The sequence below is a fragment of the Oryx dammah genome, unplaced genomic scaffold (genome assembly GCF_014754425.2).
Source record: "Oryx dammah isolate SB20612 unplaced genomic scaffold, SCBI_Odam_1.1 HiC_scaffold_10, whole genome shotgun sequence".
Taxonomy (NCBI): domain Eukaryota; kingdom Metazoa; phylum Chordata; class Mammalia; order Artiodactyla; family Bovidae; genus Oryx; species Oryx dammah.
Genome location: NW_024070194.1, coordinates 15,801,804 through 15,820,078, shown reverse-complemented (window position 1 = coordinate 15,820,078; position 18,275 = coordinate 15,801,804). Strand labels below are relative to the sequence as shown.

General features: G+C 49.4%; 1 protein-coding gene and 1 long non-coding RNA gene across 5 annotated transcripts; both read left to right on the top strand.

Annotated features, from left to right (window-relative positions):
- The first annotated feature begins 1,139 nt into the window (after nt 1–1,139).
- On the top strand, nt 1,140–15,583 carry ADIG (adipogenin). 4 transcript variants are annotated; one of them, XR_005722471.1, is made up of 4 exons: nt 1,140–1,266; nt 6,336–6,645; nt 8,713–10,517; nt 10,927–11,018. XR_005722471.1 is itself a non-coding variant. In XM_040248334.1 (3 exons), the coding sequence occupies exons 1-2, from the start codon at nt 1,140–1,142 to the stop codon at nt 6,452–6,454; spliced, it is 246 nt and encodes an 81-aa protein (XP_040104268.1). In that variant the 3' UTR covers nt 6,455–6,468; nt 8,713–12,189. The 4 variants fall into 4 exon arrangements, 1 of the variants encoding a protein (XP_040104268.1); XR_005722470.1 differs by having other exon boundaries at nt 8,713–12,189; XM_040248334.1 differs by having other exon boundaries at nt 6,336–6,468; nt 8,713–12,189.
- A 93-nt stretch (nt 15,584–15,676) lies between these two features.
- On the top strand, nt 15,677–18,073 carry LOC120869213. The gene is made up of 2 exons (XR_005722473.1): nt 15,677–17,440; nt 17,957–18,073. It is a non-coding gene; the product is annotated as an uncharacterized LOC120869213 (long non-coding RNA).
- The last annotated feature ends 202 nt before the right edge of the window (nt 18,074–18,275 follow it).

The following is an 18,275-nucleotide window of genomic DNA, read 5'->3' as shown; positions in this document are numbered from 1 at the left end:
GCCCCTCTGATGGCTTTCTAGCCTGCCTGCACCACTCGTACAGCTGCGCATGTGATTGTTTGAGGCCTCCTGACCGCAGGAGGCACAGGAAGCTTAAAACATCCTAGGAATGTAAGGGCTTCCGAGGAGTCAAAGTCATTAGAATAGGACTGATTAAAAGTTTCATTTGTTGAGCCAATACTTGCTGCCAGATTTTCATATCCTTTATTTTTAGATATAGTTGGTATATAGAAAAATAAGTAGTAGACCTGGTATTAGCAACATTAGATCTTTGAGTTAAGTACCTTCTTTGTTATAACCCACTGCGCCTTTGTTCTATAGAGATGTAACTTTAGCGCTTTAAGGAGATGCAGATTAAAGAAAAACACTTAGGGGAAACGAAATTAACATTCATTAAGAAAGCCAAAAAGTGTTAACAAGCCTCTTGGCCAAAAGATAATGTAAATCACCTGAGACCTTTTGTATACAAAAAAGATATACAGAAAGAGTCTGGGCTGCTAACACTACATAATTTTGTATTACCCATTGATCTCTGTATAATCAAAAGTATAAAAGGCCTTGAAGGACAATAGAAGGAGAGCCAGTCGCTGGACTGGTTTCCCCCGTGTCTCTCTCTCTTTTTCCCTCCCTCTCCTCTTTAATTTCAGGCTGAATTTCCATCTGGGGCGTGGAGGCTCGCCAAGTCTACTTACTTGCCCTGGCTGTTAAGACCCGCGCGAAAGGGAGCCTAAGGCGAGGCACCCTTAGATATTCAAGTGAGCGCCGGTGGCCCAACGTAGATGGTGCAAATTCCTTGTCTGGAATTTTATTGGTCTTCCACGTAATCCAAGCTATTCAGCCCTCTTTCTCCACTTAATCTTCCTACTACACTATTTCTTCCTAATCTTATATTAATAAATAAATAAGTCTTTCCTCGCCGACTCCGTCCACCCTTCGAATTCCCTGGATCCACCGGGGCTGGACCCCGGCACCCAGCTTCCGCCCACTCATCCAGAACAGCTTTCTCTTGGCCTGAAGGACATTGTGGCTTCCTTGTTACGTCACTGGCTCAGTCACAATTGGGCTGAGAGCAGAGCGTGGCCTGGCCCGCCAGGTCCCCAGGGCAGCCCCGGCTGGGCCGGCCTAGCCACACACGCACCATGAAGTACCCTCTGGTGCCGCTGGTGAACGAGCTGACATTTTCTTTCCTGGTGTTCTGGCTCTGTCTGCCCGTGGCCTTGCTGTTGTTCTTGCTGATCATCTGGCTACGCTTCTTACTTAGCCAAGGTGAGCCACCCAGGCCAGGCCGTAATCCTGGAGCTGGGCAGGGCGTGGAACAGGGTGGGGTTCCTGAAACAACTGTCAAGAAAAGGGCTTCCTTCAGGTGTTTTAACTGCTGGCTCTGTGTTAACAGACAGTCACCTGCAAGAGAAAGGGAAAAGGACTGACTTGCTAGTTTAGAGTTTCTGAACCTGGAGTCCCAGAGCAAATCTTGAGTTTGGGAAACAACATGTATGTGTGCATGTCTGTCCCTTCAGGGCCACCGCTAGCACAGAAGGCCTTTGGTTTGCATGAAATTACTGTGAGTGCGATTGCAAATTTGGTTAAGGTATTCTAGATAGAAGATAAAACAATTTACTTTTGCACTACAATATATTTATGGTAAAATAAACGTGGAGCAGAAATGGACTTGGTTGTTGTATATACAAAATTCATGATTTCTGAACAAGCAGTAGTTTTGTACCACTGGTAATAAAAGCTATTAATATAAAAATGTATGTGTAAAGTATATTTTATTTTTATATTTATAAATAAATAGACTAACAGAACTATACTTTTAATATGAAATATGGTATCAAGTGTAAAATGTATGTGTTAGCATGATAGTAAACACTTTCTGTTTTTGCAACCAATCAGTAATTTAGGAGGAACTGAATATAATACATAAGCAAGTACAAAAATAAAACAAGGCGTCCCTTCAGGGCCACTGCTAGCACATAAGTCTTTGGTTACAAACTGGAAAGATGTGGTCCCCTGAGCTGATGAAGTAGTAAGTGCTGTCCCTCCTGTGGATGCAGCCAGGGCATAAGGCTCCAGGAGTAGAGAGCCTGGGCTGGCTTTCAGCCCCTCTCGGCCCTCAGCCTGGTGCTTTTTCAATCAACAACCAGCTGGATGGGCATAGCGGCCTTAGGCATTTAGCAGGTACCCAGAGACCACTCACTGGAGTAGGAAATGGCACCCGACTCCAGTATTCTTGCTGGCAAAATCCCACGCACAGAAGAGCCTGGGGGGCTACATCCAGTCCACGGGGTCGCAGAGTTGGACCTGACGGCGCGCGCATGCGCACAGAGACCACTCACACGGTTTCCAGCTCAGATCGCGCCGCAGGGAGGATGTGGGCTTCTGTGGGACTCAGAAGCCGGCTGACATGTGTCCTGAACTCAGCTAACCACCCACAGTGGCAGGAGGCAGGGCGAAGCTGGCCTGAGGGAGGCTGGGGGCGGTGGGCCAGCGGGCAGGGACGTCAGGAATGACACTCTGCTCCCCGAGGGTCCCGCCTGCCCCCCCAGCCACTCCCCTCACCCAGCGACCTCTTCCTGGGGACCACTTGACCCTCCACCCCGTGCTCCGCCGCCCCATCACCTTTGACCAGCTTCGCAGGGAGAGCGCTGGGTGTGCTGCCAGCTCTGCTCAGATGGCGTTCAGACCGGCTGAGCAGTTCACCGCCAACTTGTCCCATGATCTCCAATGTGGGGGCGGGGAATTGTGCAGTTGGGCGTTCCTGGCGAGGGCTTCCAGATAATGTCTATAAGTGTGTTCTCTCGATGCCCAGAGTGGACCGCAGGCTGAGGCCTGGTGTCCTGGTGTCAGGTAGAAGGCGAAGCCCTTGTCTGAGCAGTGGCTATAGAAGCACAACTCCCTCGAGCCTAGGGGAGGTGGGCTTAGGTTTCAGCCTCGCCCCGCCCCGCCCCCCTCCTCCCCCCCTCCCCCACTGAGAGAAGTAATCCAGGCAGTGTCAAGGTTAGAGGATGTGTAGGCATGGCTTTGGGTGACTTTTCTGGAAGGTGGGACATCGTCCCTGAGGTCCAAGGCAATAATCTTCTCCAGCAACTCATTCTCCCTGGAGGCTCAGCTCTAAGCCATCCACAGCCTGCCCTGTTTGACTCCTTCTCTGACGGGCGTTCACCCACCGACATCTCACATGGCAGTTTGAAAGACATCCTTTTGTTAATTTTGCAATGAAGAGAAACCGTCTTTAAAGCAGCGAGGCGAGCAGCCCTCCCGAAGGCCCCTGTCTTCTTGGAATTCTCAGTATTACTGGGTCTGTTCTGTCCTTGTGCTGAGAATCGGCTCAAACCCAGGGTCTGGGTCTGCCAGGGCTTGCTGGGCTGGGACTCCAGGCACCCTGTCCAGGGGTTTCTAGTCTGCCCTGGATTTCTTTATTGGAATCAGTCTGGTCTGGAATCCAGTATGAACAGCAGGCAAGAAGAGTTCTGATTCCCCTCCCCCCACCCCTGCTTGGGCCTCAGCGGGACAGTTTCAGAGCCCAGAAGGCTCAGCACCCATGCATCCCATAAGAGTGGAGACGCTTTTCCAAGTATAGTTGGGAGCAAGTAGATAGGAGGAGGGAGCTGCCTGGTGAGATGAGAGCAGAGGCAAGAAAAAGAAAAGGTCACGGCAGCTGAGCCCTGAAGAGGAGGGAAGGGGAGTGACATGGGGAAGCAGGATGTAGCCTCTGAACTCTGCCTTCGAACAAGGGCCCCAGATGGAACTGCACCAGACTGTGGAACCTGCCTTTGCGTCCCAAGCTACCACCACCTGGTGGGAGCCTGGTTGTGTCGCCTTTCCAAGCTTCCTTCCTTGCAGATGAATAACACTAGTTGGTAATTGCCTTCATGAAGTTGTTAAGAGGATCAAATGAGAAAGTGCATGCAAAACAGTTAGCACAATGAAAAGAGGAACATGGAAACTTACATTACCATGTGTAGAATAGATAGCCAACGGGGAATTTGCTGTATGGCTCAGGAAACTCAAACAGGGGCTCTGTATCAACCTAGAGGGGTGGGGTGGGGAGGGAGATGGGAGGGAGGTTCAAAAGGGAGGGGATATATGTGTACCTATGGCTGATTCATGTTGCACTTTGACAGAAAGCAACAAAATTCTGTAAAGCAATTATCTTTCAAAAAAAAAAAAAAGCACAGAGGATGTGTTCAAAACACAGTCACTGTCTCTTGGGAGGAAAAGTCACTTCATCACACCGATTTTATTTTTTTTAATGATCTCAGTTCTTTTTTTTAACAGATTTATTTATTTATTTTTGGCTGTACGAGGTCTTTGTTGCTGCATGCGGGCTTTTTCTAGTTGCAGGGAGTGGGGATTACTTTCTTTTTTTTTGGGGGGGGGGGGATTACTTTCTAGCTGCGGTGGGAAGGCTTCTCATTGCTGTGGCTTCTCTTGTGGTGCACAGGCTCAGTTGTCACGTGGCATATGGGGTCTTCCCAAAGCAGAGGTTGAACCCATGTCCCCTGCATTGACAGGCAGACTCTCAGCCACTAGGCCACCAGGGAAGTCCATCGCACTGATTTTAAATCACAGTAACTGCTAACGTTGCTGAAAGCCTGTTTAACATGTCTGTCTTCTCACTTAACCCTCACCATACCAGAAGTTATTATGATGCCCATTTTACAAAGGAGGAAATCAAGGCTCGGCCTTTTCTTGATCTGCATTTGAGGGGCTGTTTTCAGCCTCCTTTACTTCTCTGTAACCAGTGAAACACCTTGAGTATACCAAGAAAAATAATAATCTCTCCCATTTGCCTTCTTTTCTCAGCTTGCTTTTCCGAGATAAGCCATATGGGCAAGCTCATGTGCCCATTTAATAATACGTAATTATCCAAATAATACAAAATATAATAATATGAAATAATCCCATTTTTTAAAACATGGGAGGTGTGTTCTTTGGATTTTTTTTAAAGAAAGGATTCTTTTTTTTCTTAATATAATATTGTATTGAAGTATAATTGACTTACAATGTTTTAGGTACACAGCAAGATGATTCAATTATACATATATACAAATAATATATGAGTATATGTATAACTTGAATATGTATATGTATATTATTTTTCAGATTATTTTCTATTATAGGTTATTACAAGATACTGACTGTAGCTTCCTGTGCTATACAGTAAACCTTTTAACCTGTTGCACATCTATTTCTTAAATTAGAAATCTCGCATTCTATTCATACTAAATCAAACAAGTGGAATCAAAATGTCATAATTTTTTTAGTTAGGCAAAAATTCATAAGTTTTCTAAAATTAAAGGGACTCTATCATATACTTCTCTGCAACGCCATTGACTGGGTTGGCCAAAAAGTTCACTTGGGGGAGGATGTTATTGAAAAACTCGAACAAACTTTTTGGCCAACCCAATAATAACACCACAGACATCCTGCAGGCAGAAAGATACAGATCTAACGTGTAACAGCCTCACGACATGCTACAGGACGGAGGGGTTCTGTGGTGTGAGTGTGCCACACTTCACAACCCAGACCTCTCATCATGGACACACACATGGTGTCCAGGGTATTTTAGTGTCTGTGTGCTTCACCAAAGAACAGTGCTGTAAGAAAAACCACTGGACACATATACTCAGATTTTTGTTAATGAATGAACTGGTGGACCAATGGATGAACAGGTGAGGGGGCGGGCTTGTGTCTCCTATGTCCCCTCCTCGGCCATGCTCAATGCAGGTAGGTCATTTCTTCACCTCTAGGGTCCTTCCTCCACGTAAAAAAAATTATTTATGTATTTGTGGCTGCATTGGGTCTTCGTTGCTGCTCAGGCATTCTCTAGCTGGGGCAAGTGGGAGCTACACTTCACGGCAGTGCAGGGGCTTCTCATTACAGTAGCCTCTGGGACTTGCAGGCTTCACTAGTTACAGCATGCTGGTTCAGTAGTTGCAGCTCTGAGGCTCTAGAACTCGGGCTCAATAGTGATGGCTCATGGCCTTAGTTGTCCCACGGCATGCGGGATCTTCCTAGATCACGGATCAAACCCATGTCTGCTGCACTGGAAGGCGGATTCTTATACTATCCCACCAGGGACGCCCTGGGGTCCTCCCTCTTCTAGAAGGTTGGTATTTTGTGGACCAGCCTTCTTTCTTGGTCTCTGGCCGCATTCAAGGCCCTGAAGTCTTCCTGGGAGGGCTGTTTCACGTGTCATGATTCTGCCTTGGCCCCCTGGCCTCAGATAAGGCTGCAAGGATGTTGGTATCCGGCAGGGGGCTCCTTCAGCATCAGGAATAGGAGATAAGAAGTGACCACCCAAGTGGCCTTGTCTTGTCCCTCCACAGATTCAGAAGAAAATGACTCAGATGTATGCCTTGATTGGGAGCCCTGGAGCAAAGACCCTGACGAGTTTTGCCAGGAGGAGATGCTCCACAGCCAAGAGGAGGAGCGGCCCTGCTGCTGAGCCTGTTCCGCCCAGTGAGGCCCCTCTGAGGGTTGGAGAGCTGGAACCAGAAGCCTCAGCGCTTCTGAAGCCTCAGCCAAAGCCTAGGGCAGCTGCCATCCTAGAAGTCTGCTCCCTCCACTGTGCTGGAAAGCTTGAGGTCTCTGCCATCAGAGAGCCTTCTGCCTTGTGTGGGAGACCTGGTTTTGCAGGTGAGAGGACCAGTCACCCCTGCCATAAAGGGCTTCTTTACAAAGGTCCCCTTGCCCTTTATCTCTGTGACCTCACCTCCCATCACTCTCCTTAGAGTCTTTGCACTGGCTCTTCCCTCTGCCTGGAACCTTCTCCTCCAGACATCCCTCACCTCGGAGGTCCTGCTCAAATGTCACTTTTTCAGTAGGGCCCCCCAGCCAACCTCCTTACTATTACCATCTCTCCCCCTCACTTACTTTGCCATGGCACTTACCATCCCTGACATGCTCGATAACTGACATCTCTCTTCCTAAGCACCCACAGCAATGCCTGACACAATGGGGGCTCCGTAGATATTTGTAAAAGGAAGGCGAATGACATCACAACAGTAGTAATAGTAATAACGGGACTTCCCTGGTGGTCCAGTGGTTAAGACTTTGCTTTCCAGTGCAGCGGGTTTGGGTTCAATCCCTAGTCAGGGAACTAAGATCCCACGTGCCTCCTGTCCAAAAATCCAAAACATTAAACAGAAGTAACATTGTAACAAATTTTAAAATGGTCCACATCAAAAAAACTTTAAAAAATATAGTAATAGTAATAATAATGGCTGATAGTCACTGGGTTTTTAAGAGGTTCTAGTACCCTTGCTAAGCACTCGCAAGCTCATTTACAGAGTCCTAAATGAGGGAATGCAAGTGGCAGTGAAGTTAAATAATTTGCCCAAGTATCAGAGTTCTACCCTCGCTGAACAGCGAGGACACCTAGGACATCCCAATGGGATTAAATGCCATTTCTGTGCCAGTGACTCCAAATATCTCTTGCTCTAATCTCCCTTCTGAGCTCTGTTATCTGTCCACCTGAAGCCTTGTCATAGCTAGAATGAGATTCTTCCTAGCAAAGGAAAGCAAAACACAGCAGCCCGTCTTTTCCCGGCTGGTCCCCATGTCCACAAAGAGTACTGCCATTGGTTGGTCTAGCTGCCTGAGCTGCAAGCCCAAGAGTCAGGCTTCATGCCTTTCTTTTCCTCCTACCCACGTCCAGTCCATCAGCAATATCCTAAACGCCATCTCTCACATGTCCTCTTCTCTCTGTCCCCAGGGCCACCACGGCCACCCCCAGGTCAGCCTGTATATCTCACTGCTTGTCCACATGGAGAAAAGAGGCGGTGGCAAGAAGCAGGGACCTTCACTCAACCTCAGAGACACTGGTTCTTAACCTTGTCAGGTCATGACCTTGACAGTTGAGGGCCCCTTTCCCAGAAAACCACACACCTGGATACGCACTCAAAGTTTTGTGTTCGGGGCCAGCTTCACAGTGGTCACCTGTGTAGTCCCACAAGGTTGCCTGTTCAGGAGAGCCTCGTGCTTTGTTTAACCTTCTGCTGTCCTCATCTTGAAATTCTCAATTTATTTTGGCCACGCCATGTGGCTTGTGGGATCTTAGTCCCCCAGCTGGGAATTGAACCCAAGCCCTTGGCAGTGCAATCATGAAATCCTAACCACTGGACCACCAGGGAAGTCCTTTGAAATTCTTAATTTTTGAACAAGGGGCCCTGCATGTTCATTTTTTTAATGGGTGCCACAAATCACGTAGCCTGACCTGTCTGTGTACAATTATTATTATTGGAGTATAGTTGCTTTACACTGTTGTGTTAGTGTCCGCTGTACACCGAGTGAATCAGTTCTGTGTGTACACATATCCCCTCCCTCTTTGAGCCTTCGAATCCCATCCCACCCCTCTGGGTCATCACAGAACACCAAGCTGAGCTCCCTCTGTTAGACAGCAGCTTCCCACTAGCTAACCTATTTCACACACGGTAGTGTATGTTGTTGTACCATTAATGGGGGAAGAGAAGGAGATTTTTGGTCTCTACCCTAGAATCCTGTCCCATTCTTTTTTTTTTTTTTTTTCTTTTAATGTTTAATTGGAGGATAATAGTTTTATAATGCAGTGTTGGTTTCTGCCTACAACAACGTAAATCAACCCTAAGTATACGCATGTCCCCTCCCTCTTGAACCTCCCGCCCACCCGCATCCCGTTCTCCCTTCCCACCCCTCACTTACTCTTTCATCTCCCTGTCACCCTAGGTTCAGCGTTTCACTGCTTCCCAGCCTGGTTTTCCTGGCGTCAGTGGGGCCGTGGCCATGGCCGACGGCGATGGGAGACTCTCCAGGGAGGGGAGAGGACTTGGGCGAGTGAGGAGCTCCCCTGTGAGCCCAGTTTGTCTCCTCCACTGATGGACACACGAACGCCTCCAGAGACCCAGCTCTCCTCTGTTACAGATGACCTCCCCGGGCCCCCAGGGAGGAGCAGGAGCTCCTCTTATACTGTGAAGACAGCATAAGCGGGCCCCGGGGAGAAGCTGGCCAGCTGAGCTCAGAGGTCTGCGAGGGCAGGGCTGGGCCGGAGGGCGTGGATCCGTATTAAAGAAACAAACAGGGTTCCTGTGCTCAGGAGACCCTGACAAACCTGCTGGGCCTGATCAAGTCCACTCATTTGACAAGCTGTGGGGCCGGGGGCAGCCCTGGCACCGGGGGTAGTCCTGGCACCGACTCATGCCATCTTGACCTTTGGGGATCTGTTCCCATCTGTCCAAAGGGCTGGCAGATCATGCTCTGAACTTCTGTTCTCTCATTTCAAGCACAAATTCACTCATCTTTTTTTTTTTTTTTTTTTAGCCATGCCACCTGACCTGTGATATTAGTCCTCCAACCAGGAATTGAATCTGGGCCCTTGGCAGTGAAAGCATCGAGTCCTAGCCACTGGACCACCCAGGAATTCCCTCAGTCTCACTCCTCGATTAGTCTTCAGGTTGATTTTAATAACAAATATTCATTTAATAACTATCACAAAAAGAAGAGCTCCTGGTTAGTGAATGCTTACTGCATACCAGGTGCTTTTCCAGGCATTTTTTTAATACACATGATGTTTTTTAACCCTCAGAAGCATGCAGTGAGGTAGGGTCTCTGGTTATCCCTGGTTGACAGATGGGGAAACTGAGGCACAGAGTTATCAAGCACCTTGCTCAGAGTCACACCAGTGGGACTGGGAGGGAACCTCAGCTCTGACTCTAGTGCCAGCCCTGCTCCGCGGGGCCAGTTCTCCAGGATGGGGTGTTGGAAGAGAACGTGGAGGAGACACAGAGCTCTGACCTTTCCAGAACCCCCCTGTCTCTGCATCCCTGCTGGCTACACGGAGGCCGCAGGGTTGATGGGCTGGAGAATAACACAGACCCAGGGGATCACCTGGGTGGTCATCTTTGTCCCCTTTTTCTCTCTAACCCATATCCCACCAACCCCCACAAGGCTTCTAAACAAAGGAGAGAGAATAAGTCTGAGTTATTAGAGCCGGAATTACTTTTTTTAGTTCATTAATTGGGCAACTTGATTTTTTGTTACCTTTTTATTTCATATTGGAGAACGTGCTTGTGCAGGCAGGCTTGACCGAGTTCCAAGGAAGGATCAGAGCAAGGCTCAACCCCCTGGGGAACTTCCTGAGCCTCTCTTGAAAGCCCTGCAGAGAAGCCCATCGAAGGAGCAGCCACCACTCAGCTGTTGCAAGTTGTTGTCCCTCAGGGACAGGACCCCAGGATAATCCTCTCTTAGTTTTTTTCAGAGAGGAATTAGAGCTAGAGGATTTTAAAATGTGAGACCTCCCCATGTTCAAATAATGGCAAGCTACGCTGAACGTGCTAACATTCCCGTGTTCAAATGATGGCAAGCTATATTAAATGTGCTCTAACATCCGCTAGGGGGAGCCACTCTGCCACTTCAAATGGAGCTTGGAGGATCCTGATCTGGTTGGGAGCGTTTGTCTTCTCTGGGGTCCCGGGCAGCACTGTAATTTCCCCTGTCACCTGAAAAATGCAGCCGGCCGCTCCCTCCCAGAAGTGGTATGTGAGAATTTCGGTGCAGTCCATCTGTTCCCTCCCGATTCGTGAAAGCTTCTGTACAGTTCTCTGAGCCCTCGTGGCATAATGATGCTTCCAGCAGAGTGCCCCAGCCTTGGCTGCACAATGGAATCAAGTGGGCAGCTTCCAACTATGCAGATGCCCACATCCCTTTTCCATTGGTTTTGGTGCCATTGGTCTGGAGTTTTGCCCAGGCGTCGGGACTTGGAAGGATTTCCTGTGTGATTCCGGTGCACAGTCAGGGTTTAGAACCACCGGCCTCTGGGTCTGGTCTCCACACCTAGAATGCAGTTTCTTGGCCCAGCAAGTCTCCTATTTCTCTGGCTCTCACCCACCTTGACCAGGTGAAGGGATCGCCCACAGCTGTGCTTTTCTCTGTCTCCTGGCCCAGCCTCAGCTCGGATTCAGGAAGCTTATATCGATTCTATTTCAAGATGTTTTCATCTGTGTTGTCTATAACGCAAGAGCCATACTTGAAAAATTCACAAGCCAGAGATCAACTCTACCAGACTTACTATGTGGAAGAAAGGTGGTGAACGTCACTGGACAACTCAAAGAATGAGCACCCTGCATGAAATGAACCCGTCTGGTCTTAAGGGTACCTTGAAGCCATGTAGGAAGACTGTGATGAGGCTGTGGTCCAGGCCAGAGAGGAGGGGTGCTTGGACCAGGATGGTGGGAATTGGGGGAAGTGGGTGAATGCAAGAGATGTATGAAGGATTGAATTATCTAGAGGTTTAGGGAGCTCAGCCTGGCACTCTGTGATGACATAGAGGGGTAGGATGAGAGGTGGGTGGGAGGCTCAAGAAGGAAGGGATATATATATATAGTTATGACTGATTCATATTGTTGTATGGCAGAAACCAGCACAGCATTTTAAACCAAATATCTTCCAGTTAAAAATAAAAAAAAAAATTTAATGAAACAAAATTATCTAGTGGTTAGTCGGATGTGAGGGCTTCCCTGGTGGCTCAGTAGTAAAGAACCCACCTGCCAAAGCAGGAGATGCAGATTGGATCTCTAGGTTGGGAAAATCCCCCAGAGAAGGAAATGGCAACCCCCACCAGTATTCTTGCCTGGGAAATCCCATGGACAGAGGAGCCTGGTGGGCTCCTGTCCATGGGATGGCAACGGGTCAGACACGCTTTAGCAACTAAGCAACAGCAACGAATTGGATGTGAGGAATGAAAGAAATCATTTTCAGGAATGGCCCTCAGTGCACTTGAAGCAACCATCTGGTGAGACCAGGAATTCAGAAAGGAGAGCAGAGTTTACGGAGGGGAAAGAATGGGCTCAGATCACTTCCTTCACCGTGGCTTCCATAAACCATAGCGCATAGCAGTTGAGAGCACTGCGTCTGGGGCTTGCAACCTGGATTTGAACCCTGGGTCTGCAGCTTGCCAGCTGGATATGTGTAGGTGGGCCATCTACTCCTGGGTCTGTCTGCCCATCTGTAAACGGGGGACAGTAGTACTCACCTTTGAATATTTAAATGATGCCTGCACGTGTCTGGTGCTGGGCATGTAGTAGTAATAATTTGATAAACGTTGGAAGGAAAATGACAACCGGAGATTGTTATTCATACTGTCCACTGAGGATTTGTGCACTTTTCTGCATATGCTGCACATCAATAAAACACTGAAAACAAAACAAACACAAAATCACCTGTTAGTGATGCTCGGAACAAATTCTATGGATGTGCTGAGCACTCTTGTTCTCTGGTGGAATGAGGGATTTGTTGCCGCACCACATCACATGACTTTAGGACAGCGATGCCACTGGAACTGTTAGGGTTTTATTTGACTTCTTTTCTGCACCCTTTTTGATCTCCTCAGAAAATACACTCAAAGAAACGACTGCTCCTCCCTCACTGCTTAGCTGTCAAAATGGGGTCACAGTCCTGAATATTCATTGGAAGGACTGATGCTAAAGCTGAAACTCCAATACTTTGAAATACTTTGAAACTTCCAATACTCTGGCCACCTGATGTGAAGAGCTGACTCATTGGAAAAGACCCTGATGCTGGGAAAGATTGAAGGTGGGAGGAGAAGGGGATGACAGAGGATGAGATGGTTGGATGGCATCACTGACGACTCAGTGGGCATGAGTTTAAGTAAACTCCGGGAGTTGGTGATGGACAGGGAGGCCTGGTGTGCTGCAGTCCATGGGGTCGCAAAGAGTCAGACATGACTGAGTGATTAAACTGAACTGAACTGAACTGAACTGAACACGGGTGTGACTCGGTTCTGGGGCTTTTTAGTCTCCTCCACCTAAGTGGCCTTCCTTCTCCAGGGCCCTGGGAATCCTCCAGGCTTCACTAAGGGGCTGTTCTGTGAAGTGAGAGAACGCACACACCACTAAGCATTTCCATCCATTTGCCTCTCTGGCCTGAGGACAGTAAGAAGGGACCCTGAGGTGAAAACTTGGGCCCTAGGGTGGACTTCTGCTTCAGTCTTGAAAAATCACTTGCTGGGGCAATGAGCCTTAGCTAGGAAATAACTTCCTGAGGCAATGGGTCTGAGCTCTAAGTCCATTTATTTGATCTTGGGGCTTGCGCTTGAGTCTGGGAAATCACTTCTTCAGCCAAAAGTCCTGCGTCCTCAGCCTCCAAACTTGCTTTCCTAAGTCAGGATCTCAGCCCCTGCATCCTAGGTCATTGCTACTGAGTGGACTGGGTCTGACTGAACAGAGGTTCTGTTCAGAAACAGATGTTCTGTTTCCCTGCAGCAGCAGAGTCTGAAAGGCTGCAAGTTCAGGCTTGCAGTCGGGTCGGGCGGTGGCAGGAGGGGGGCGGAGCTGGGGAGGAACCTTCAGCATTTGGACTCCACTGACTCCAAACAAGCTGTGCAGCTGCTGCAGAGAGGCAGGTGGTCCAGAGAGGCACCTATGCCTGAGGCAAGGGCTCCTGGCTGGTGAGGATGCTGCCCAAAGGGCTGGGGGCCAGGCCCCATCTTGAGGCACCAGTACATGGAGAAATGGAATATTTCCTGCTGTATCAGTAAACAAGGATGTCACAGTCACCAGTGATTGCAGCCACCACAGATGACAAGCCAGTGATCCCTGAGGGAGCTCAGGAAGGAAAGAACACCTGCCATCTAGCAGCCATCAGACGGCAGCCACTCCCTATCCTGAGGCTTGAAGAAGTGCAAGATGTGAGAACACCGGATACTGGCTCCGGAGAGCTGAGGTGCGTATCAAAGGAATGATTTCAGTGAGAGCAGACTCTTGAAAAGAATTTTCCATATATAGAAAAAAGCTAACGAGTTACGTGGTTTTCTTTAAGTTGCAATAATCTTTTGATGTTCAGACCACCTGTCCCGGGCTGTCCAGGAAGCCCGAGAGTGGGCGTGGGCTCTGCTCTTTGCCCATGGCCCCCTTTAGGGGGCTAAATGGCCCACCTCCTCTCATCAAACTAGTGCTTCAGCCCTAAGTTCAACAAATACATATTGCCAAGCTGTGTTTGGGGGACTGGGACAGGAAAAGAGGTCCCACTGCCCCCGCAGGCTCTGCCTGTCACCCCGGCGGCCTGACGTCCTTGCTGAGACTTTCTGGCCAGGCCGCCTTTCTTGATGGCCCAGATGTGAAAACTGAAGGACAGCTGTGGCCGACAGCCCCAGCTCTGCGACGGGCGACTCAAGATCTGGCTGTGAAAGACGCACGCAGACAAGAACAGGGTGGCGGACGGCCCCGAGTGGGTGAGTGCCCCCTAATCACCCCCACCCCCCACCAGGTGAAAGAAGAAAGGGGCAAGGGGCACCGGGAGGGCACCTGGTGGCCCTGCGTTTGAATCCTCCGCATCTGCAAGGACTCGGGACCAGGCTGCCAGGAACGGCGTTGCCGAGTGTGGCCACAAGGGGAAGCCCCGAGCCCATTGCAGCGAGCGAGGAGGCGGGGTCTCAGAATCTAGGGAGGTGACCCGGCTGAGCAAGGCGGGAACGGTGCGGTGCACCGGGGTCTTCTGGAAGCTATCGCGACTGCCCCGTTTTTAGGCAGCTCTTGTATGCTTTGCCAAGGGTTGGGAAAGTGGAGTGTGGAGTTGTGGGATTGTGGGGAGAAGCGGGCAGGAGAAAGGAAGGTACTTTTAAGAATCCTGAGTGTTCCAGGGAGGAGTCCAGAACCAAGAAGTTGGCCTTGTGCACATAACATTGTGAACCTGTCTGCGTGGGTCTGCAGGCGCCCTGCATGCACTCCTGTTGTGTATGAGCGTGAATGCATGTGCACACATCTTTCTGTGCCTGTGTTTGTGTGTGCACCCTTTGGGGAACATTGTGTATGTGGACATGATATGATCCATGCACACAACTGGTGTGGATGTGGATGTGCACATCTTGTGTTTTGAGCGTGAGTCTTTGTGAAAGTGCACGTGCATGAGTGTTTACACACACCCATTTGAACTCCAGGCATGCATGTGTGTGTTCATGTGTAGGAATCTTTCTCTCTCTGCAGACTCCCCGAGTGGCAAAGATCTGGCAGCCTGGCCAATCAAAGATTCCCTGGAAGTGGCCCTGTTCCCCCATACCAGAGTGGCCCACGTCCTCAGGCAGGTTCACAGAGTGCTTCAGCCCTGGATCACAGGGTCAAGAAAGCAGAGAGGACACGGACAGCTTCCCCTTACCCCTTACAGGAGCCTCTCCCCTGTAGGGAAAGGGGTGCAGGTACAGGGAGGGGTCAGCACCTTGGAGCTGAAGGCCATTGAGGGGAGTTGTGCAGGCTGTGGGCCATTCCCTTTCTGGGGAGATCTGAACCTGAACTGGGTTCTCCAACCTTCTTAGAGAACTTCTTGGCTCCAAATCATAATGATGATAGCCATCATTCATTCATTCATTCATTTGACAGGTATTTAATAAATGCCTACTCTAGACCAGGCACCATGTGGAATGCTAGAATCACAGTGAAAAGGACAGGGGCCCTGGCCCTACAAGTTCACAGCCCTGCGGAAGAGACACGACATGAGGCAAGTAGCCACAGAGTAAATATCAAGTTACAAAGTGTATTGGGTTGTATAAGAAATATAAGGAACAATGGGAATGTACAACAAGTATAGTATAGTAACCCCAGGGACGGGGGAGCCTGGTGGGCTGCCGTCTATGGGGTCACACAGAGTCGGACACGAATGAAGTGACTTAGCACCAGCAGCATAGTATGGCATAGTCTGGAGAATGAGGTAAAGCTTCCAGACACCGAAACTGCAAGTGCAAAGGTCCTGAGGCAGTAGGCCACAGAGCTGAGAGAGGATCCGTGGGGATAATCTGCAACTGTCACGCCAGGATATAAGAGACAGCTTGAACTCTCAGGAGCCTCCTGATAGAACTGGCATGAAGGACTCTTGGACTGTCAGTTCTTAGCAAGTATCTAGCCCAGTTCCTCTTGTACAGATGGGAAAACTGAGGCTCAGAGAGGGGAAGAGCCTTGCCCAGAGCTGCACAACAAATTGGGAACAGATTTTGGAATTGAACTTGGGATATCCATAATTATCATATGATGAGTATACGATCCTTTTATACTAATTATAATTAACATAATACTTATTCAATATTCATAATCCATCTTTACTCAGAATTTGCCCCTCACCGCAAGCTCTTGTCATCATCCCAGCACTCCCCTAGCTTTCATTCTGATGTCCAGCAAGAAGGGGCCTCATGGTGGGAGACCTGTGGCTGGCCCTCCCCCAGGGCCATCCAGCTGCCTCTTCCCTGCCTCTGGGTGCTGGGCTCCTTCCTGGGCTCTGGCTGTCTCAGGAGGGTCCTTTAATCTCATCTCCCACCTGAGACCAAAATTCACTGAGGCCGCCCCTTCCAAGCGTGGGCTCCATGCTTGGTGGTTGGTCTTACTGCCTCTAGAAGAACTAGCTGCTTGCCTCCCTCTGTCTTATAGCAACAGGTTCACAAAGTCTGTCAACATCCTCCTCTGTGAAGTCAGAGGGAATATTAGGAAGAGCCTTGATGGGGATGGGTCTGAGCCTAGGTCCCTGGTAGCTGTTTGACCTTGAGGGCTCACCGGGCCCCTCTGGAGAAGGCCAGAGTCTGCCCTGGGATGAATCTCCCCCTCAGGCCTCTGTCTGCTGTGAAACAAGGTAGAACCTTGCTGTGAGGTCAAGGTTCAGTTTGTGCATATCTTAGGATTCCGTCCTGGGGTTTGGAGTTTTGCCTGGAGCTGGCTTCAGGCATGGAGGGGGCAGAAATTTTTGTTTAGTGTGACAGCTCTTAGCACCTCCAGTGAAACTGATGTCTCTGGGCCAAGCTAGCTGAAGCTGACCTTCTCTGGAGCCAGTGGCTGGGGATTCCTTAAGCAATTCTATATGAGCACAGGCAAAGTCGCGAACAAAAATCCATGCAGATCTAAGTCCACGAGTGGTGTTGGCATACAGCAATCATGGGGTGGGAGCCCACTGTAGGGAGTGCATGGGAGTGAGGGCTCAGCTTGCATGGGCACAGGCAAAGTGTGCCCCAGTCACCAGAGCTAGCCCTCAGATACAGGGGCATAGATGCTCTTCTCTGCTCCTGCTATCATCTTGGTCCAAGCCTCTGTCATCTCGATCCTTTTGATAATGGTGATGGTGATGATGGTGGTGATAATGGTGGTGGTGGTGATATGATGATACTAAGTCTCAGTGGCTTCAATGCTTTAAAAAAAAAAAATTTGACCACCCTGCATGACGTGTGGGATCTTAAGTTCCCTGACTAGGGGTCGAACCCCTACTCTCTGCAGTGGAAGTGCAGAGCCTTAACCACTGGACCACCGGGGAAGTCCCTTCTATGCCTTTTCACTACTCTTTCTCCTTGCCCTCCTGTCTGTCCTCTGTACAGCAGCCATGGTGACCCTTGCAAAACAAAAGCTCAACTCTACAAAAAGCCCTCTTACTCACAACCTTCCAGAGAGATGCCACACCACTTCAAGTATTAATAGTATCCCAACCGCTTACCCGGGCCCGTGAGGCCCGTCTGCTGTGTCTGCTGCCACTTCACCCACTCTACCAGCCTCACGAGCTTCCTTTCCATTCCTCAGACGTACCAGGTTCATTCCTGCTTTGGGATGTCTGCATGTACTGTTTTCTCCTCCCAGAACATTCTCCCTTCAGCTACGCTCACGGCCAGCTCCTTTCATCTGCAGGTCTCAGCTCACATGCCACTTCCTTCCAGAAGCTTTCTCTGACCATCTTATTTGAAGTTGCGTGTGTGCTAAGTCGCTTCAGCTGTGTCTGACTCTTTGCGACCCCATGGGCTGTAGCCCGCCAGGCTCCTCTGCCCATGGGATTCTCCAGGCAAGAATACTGGAGTGGGTTGCCATGCCCTCCTCCAGGGAATCTTCCCCACCCAGGGATCAATGCTTCCTCTCTTTCTCTTTCTCACCACCTTAATTAACTTTCTTCTTAGCTTTTATCACTACCTGAAAGTATCATACTTAACTTTTTCTCATCTGAGACCCTGACTGGGATGCAGCCTCATGAAAGCAGAGACCATGTGGGGCTTTGTCCACCTTTGTGGATATAATGGTGCAGAGTAGGTGCTCAATAAAAATCCACTTGCTGAATGAACAGATACACGAGTCCCTCCCTGCTCCTCTGTCGGTGTCCTCCAGAAACTGTTGTCTTCGCCACCTGAGTTAACTCTGATCTCCCTGGTATGCCGTGTGAGAATGAGGAAATGCACCTAAAGGACCTGTAGCCAGAGCTCATTCAGGGCTGTCATTATTATTAATTATCAACAAAAGCCAGGCGGCCTGTGATGGTAATGAATGATA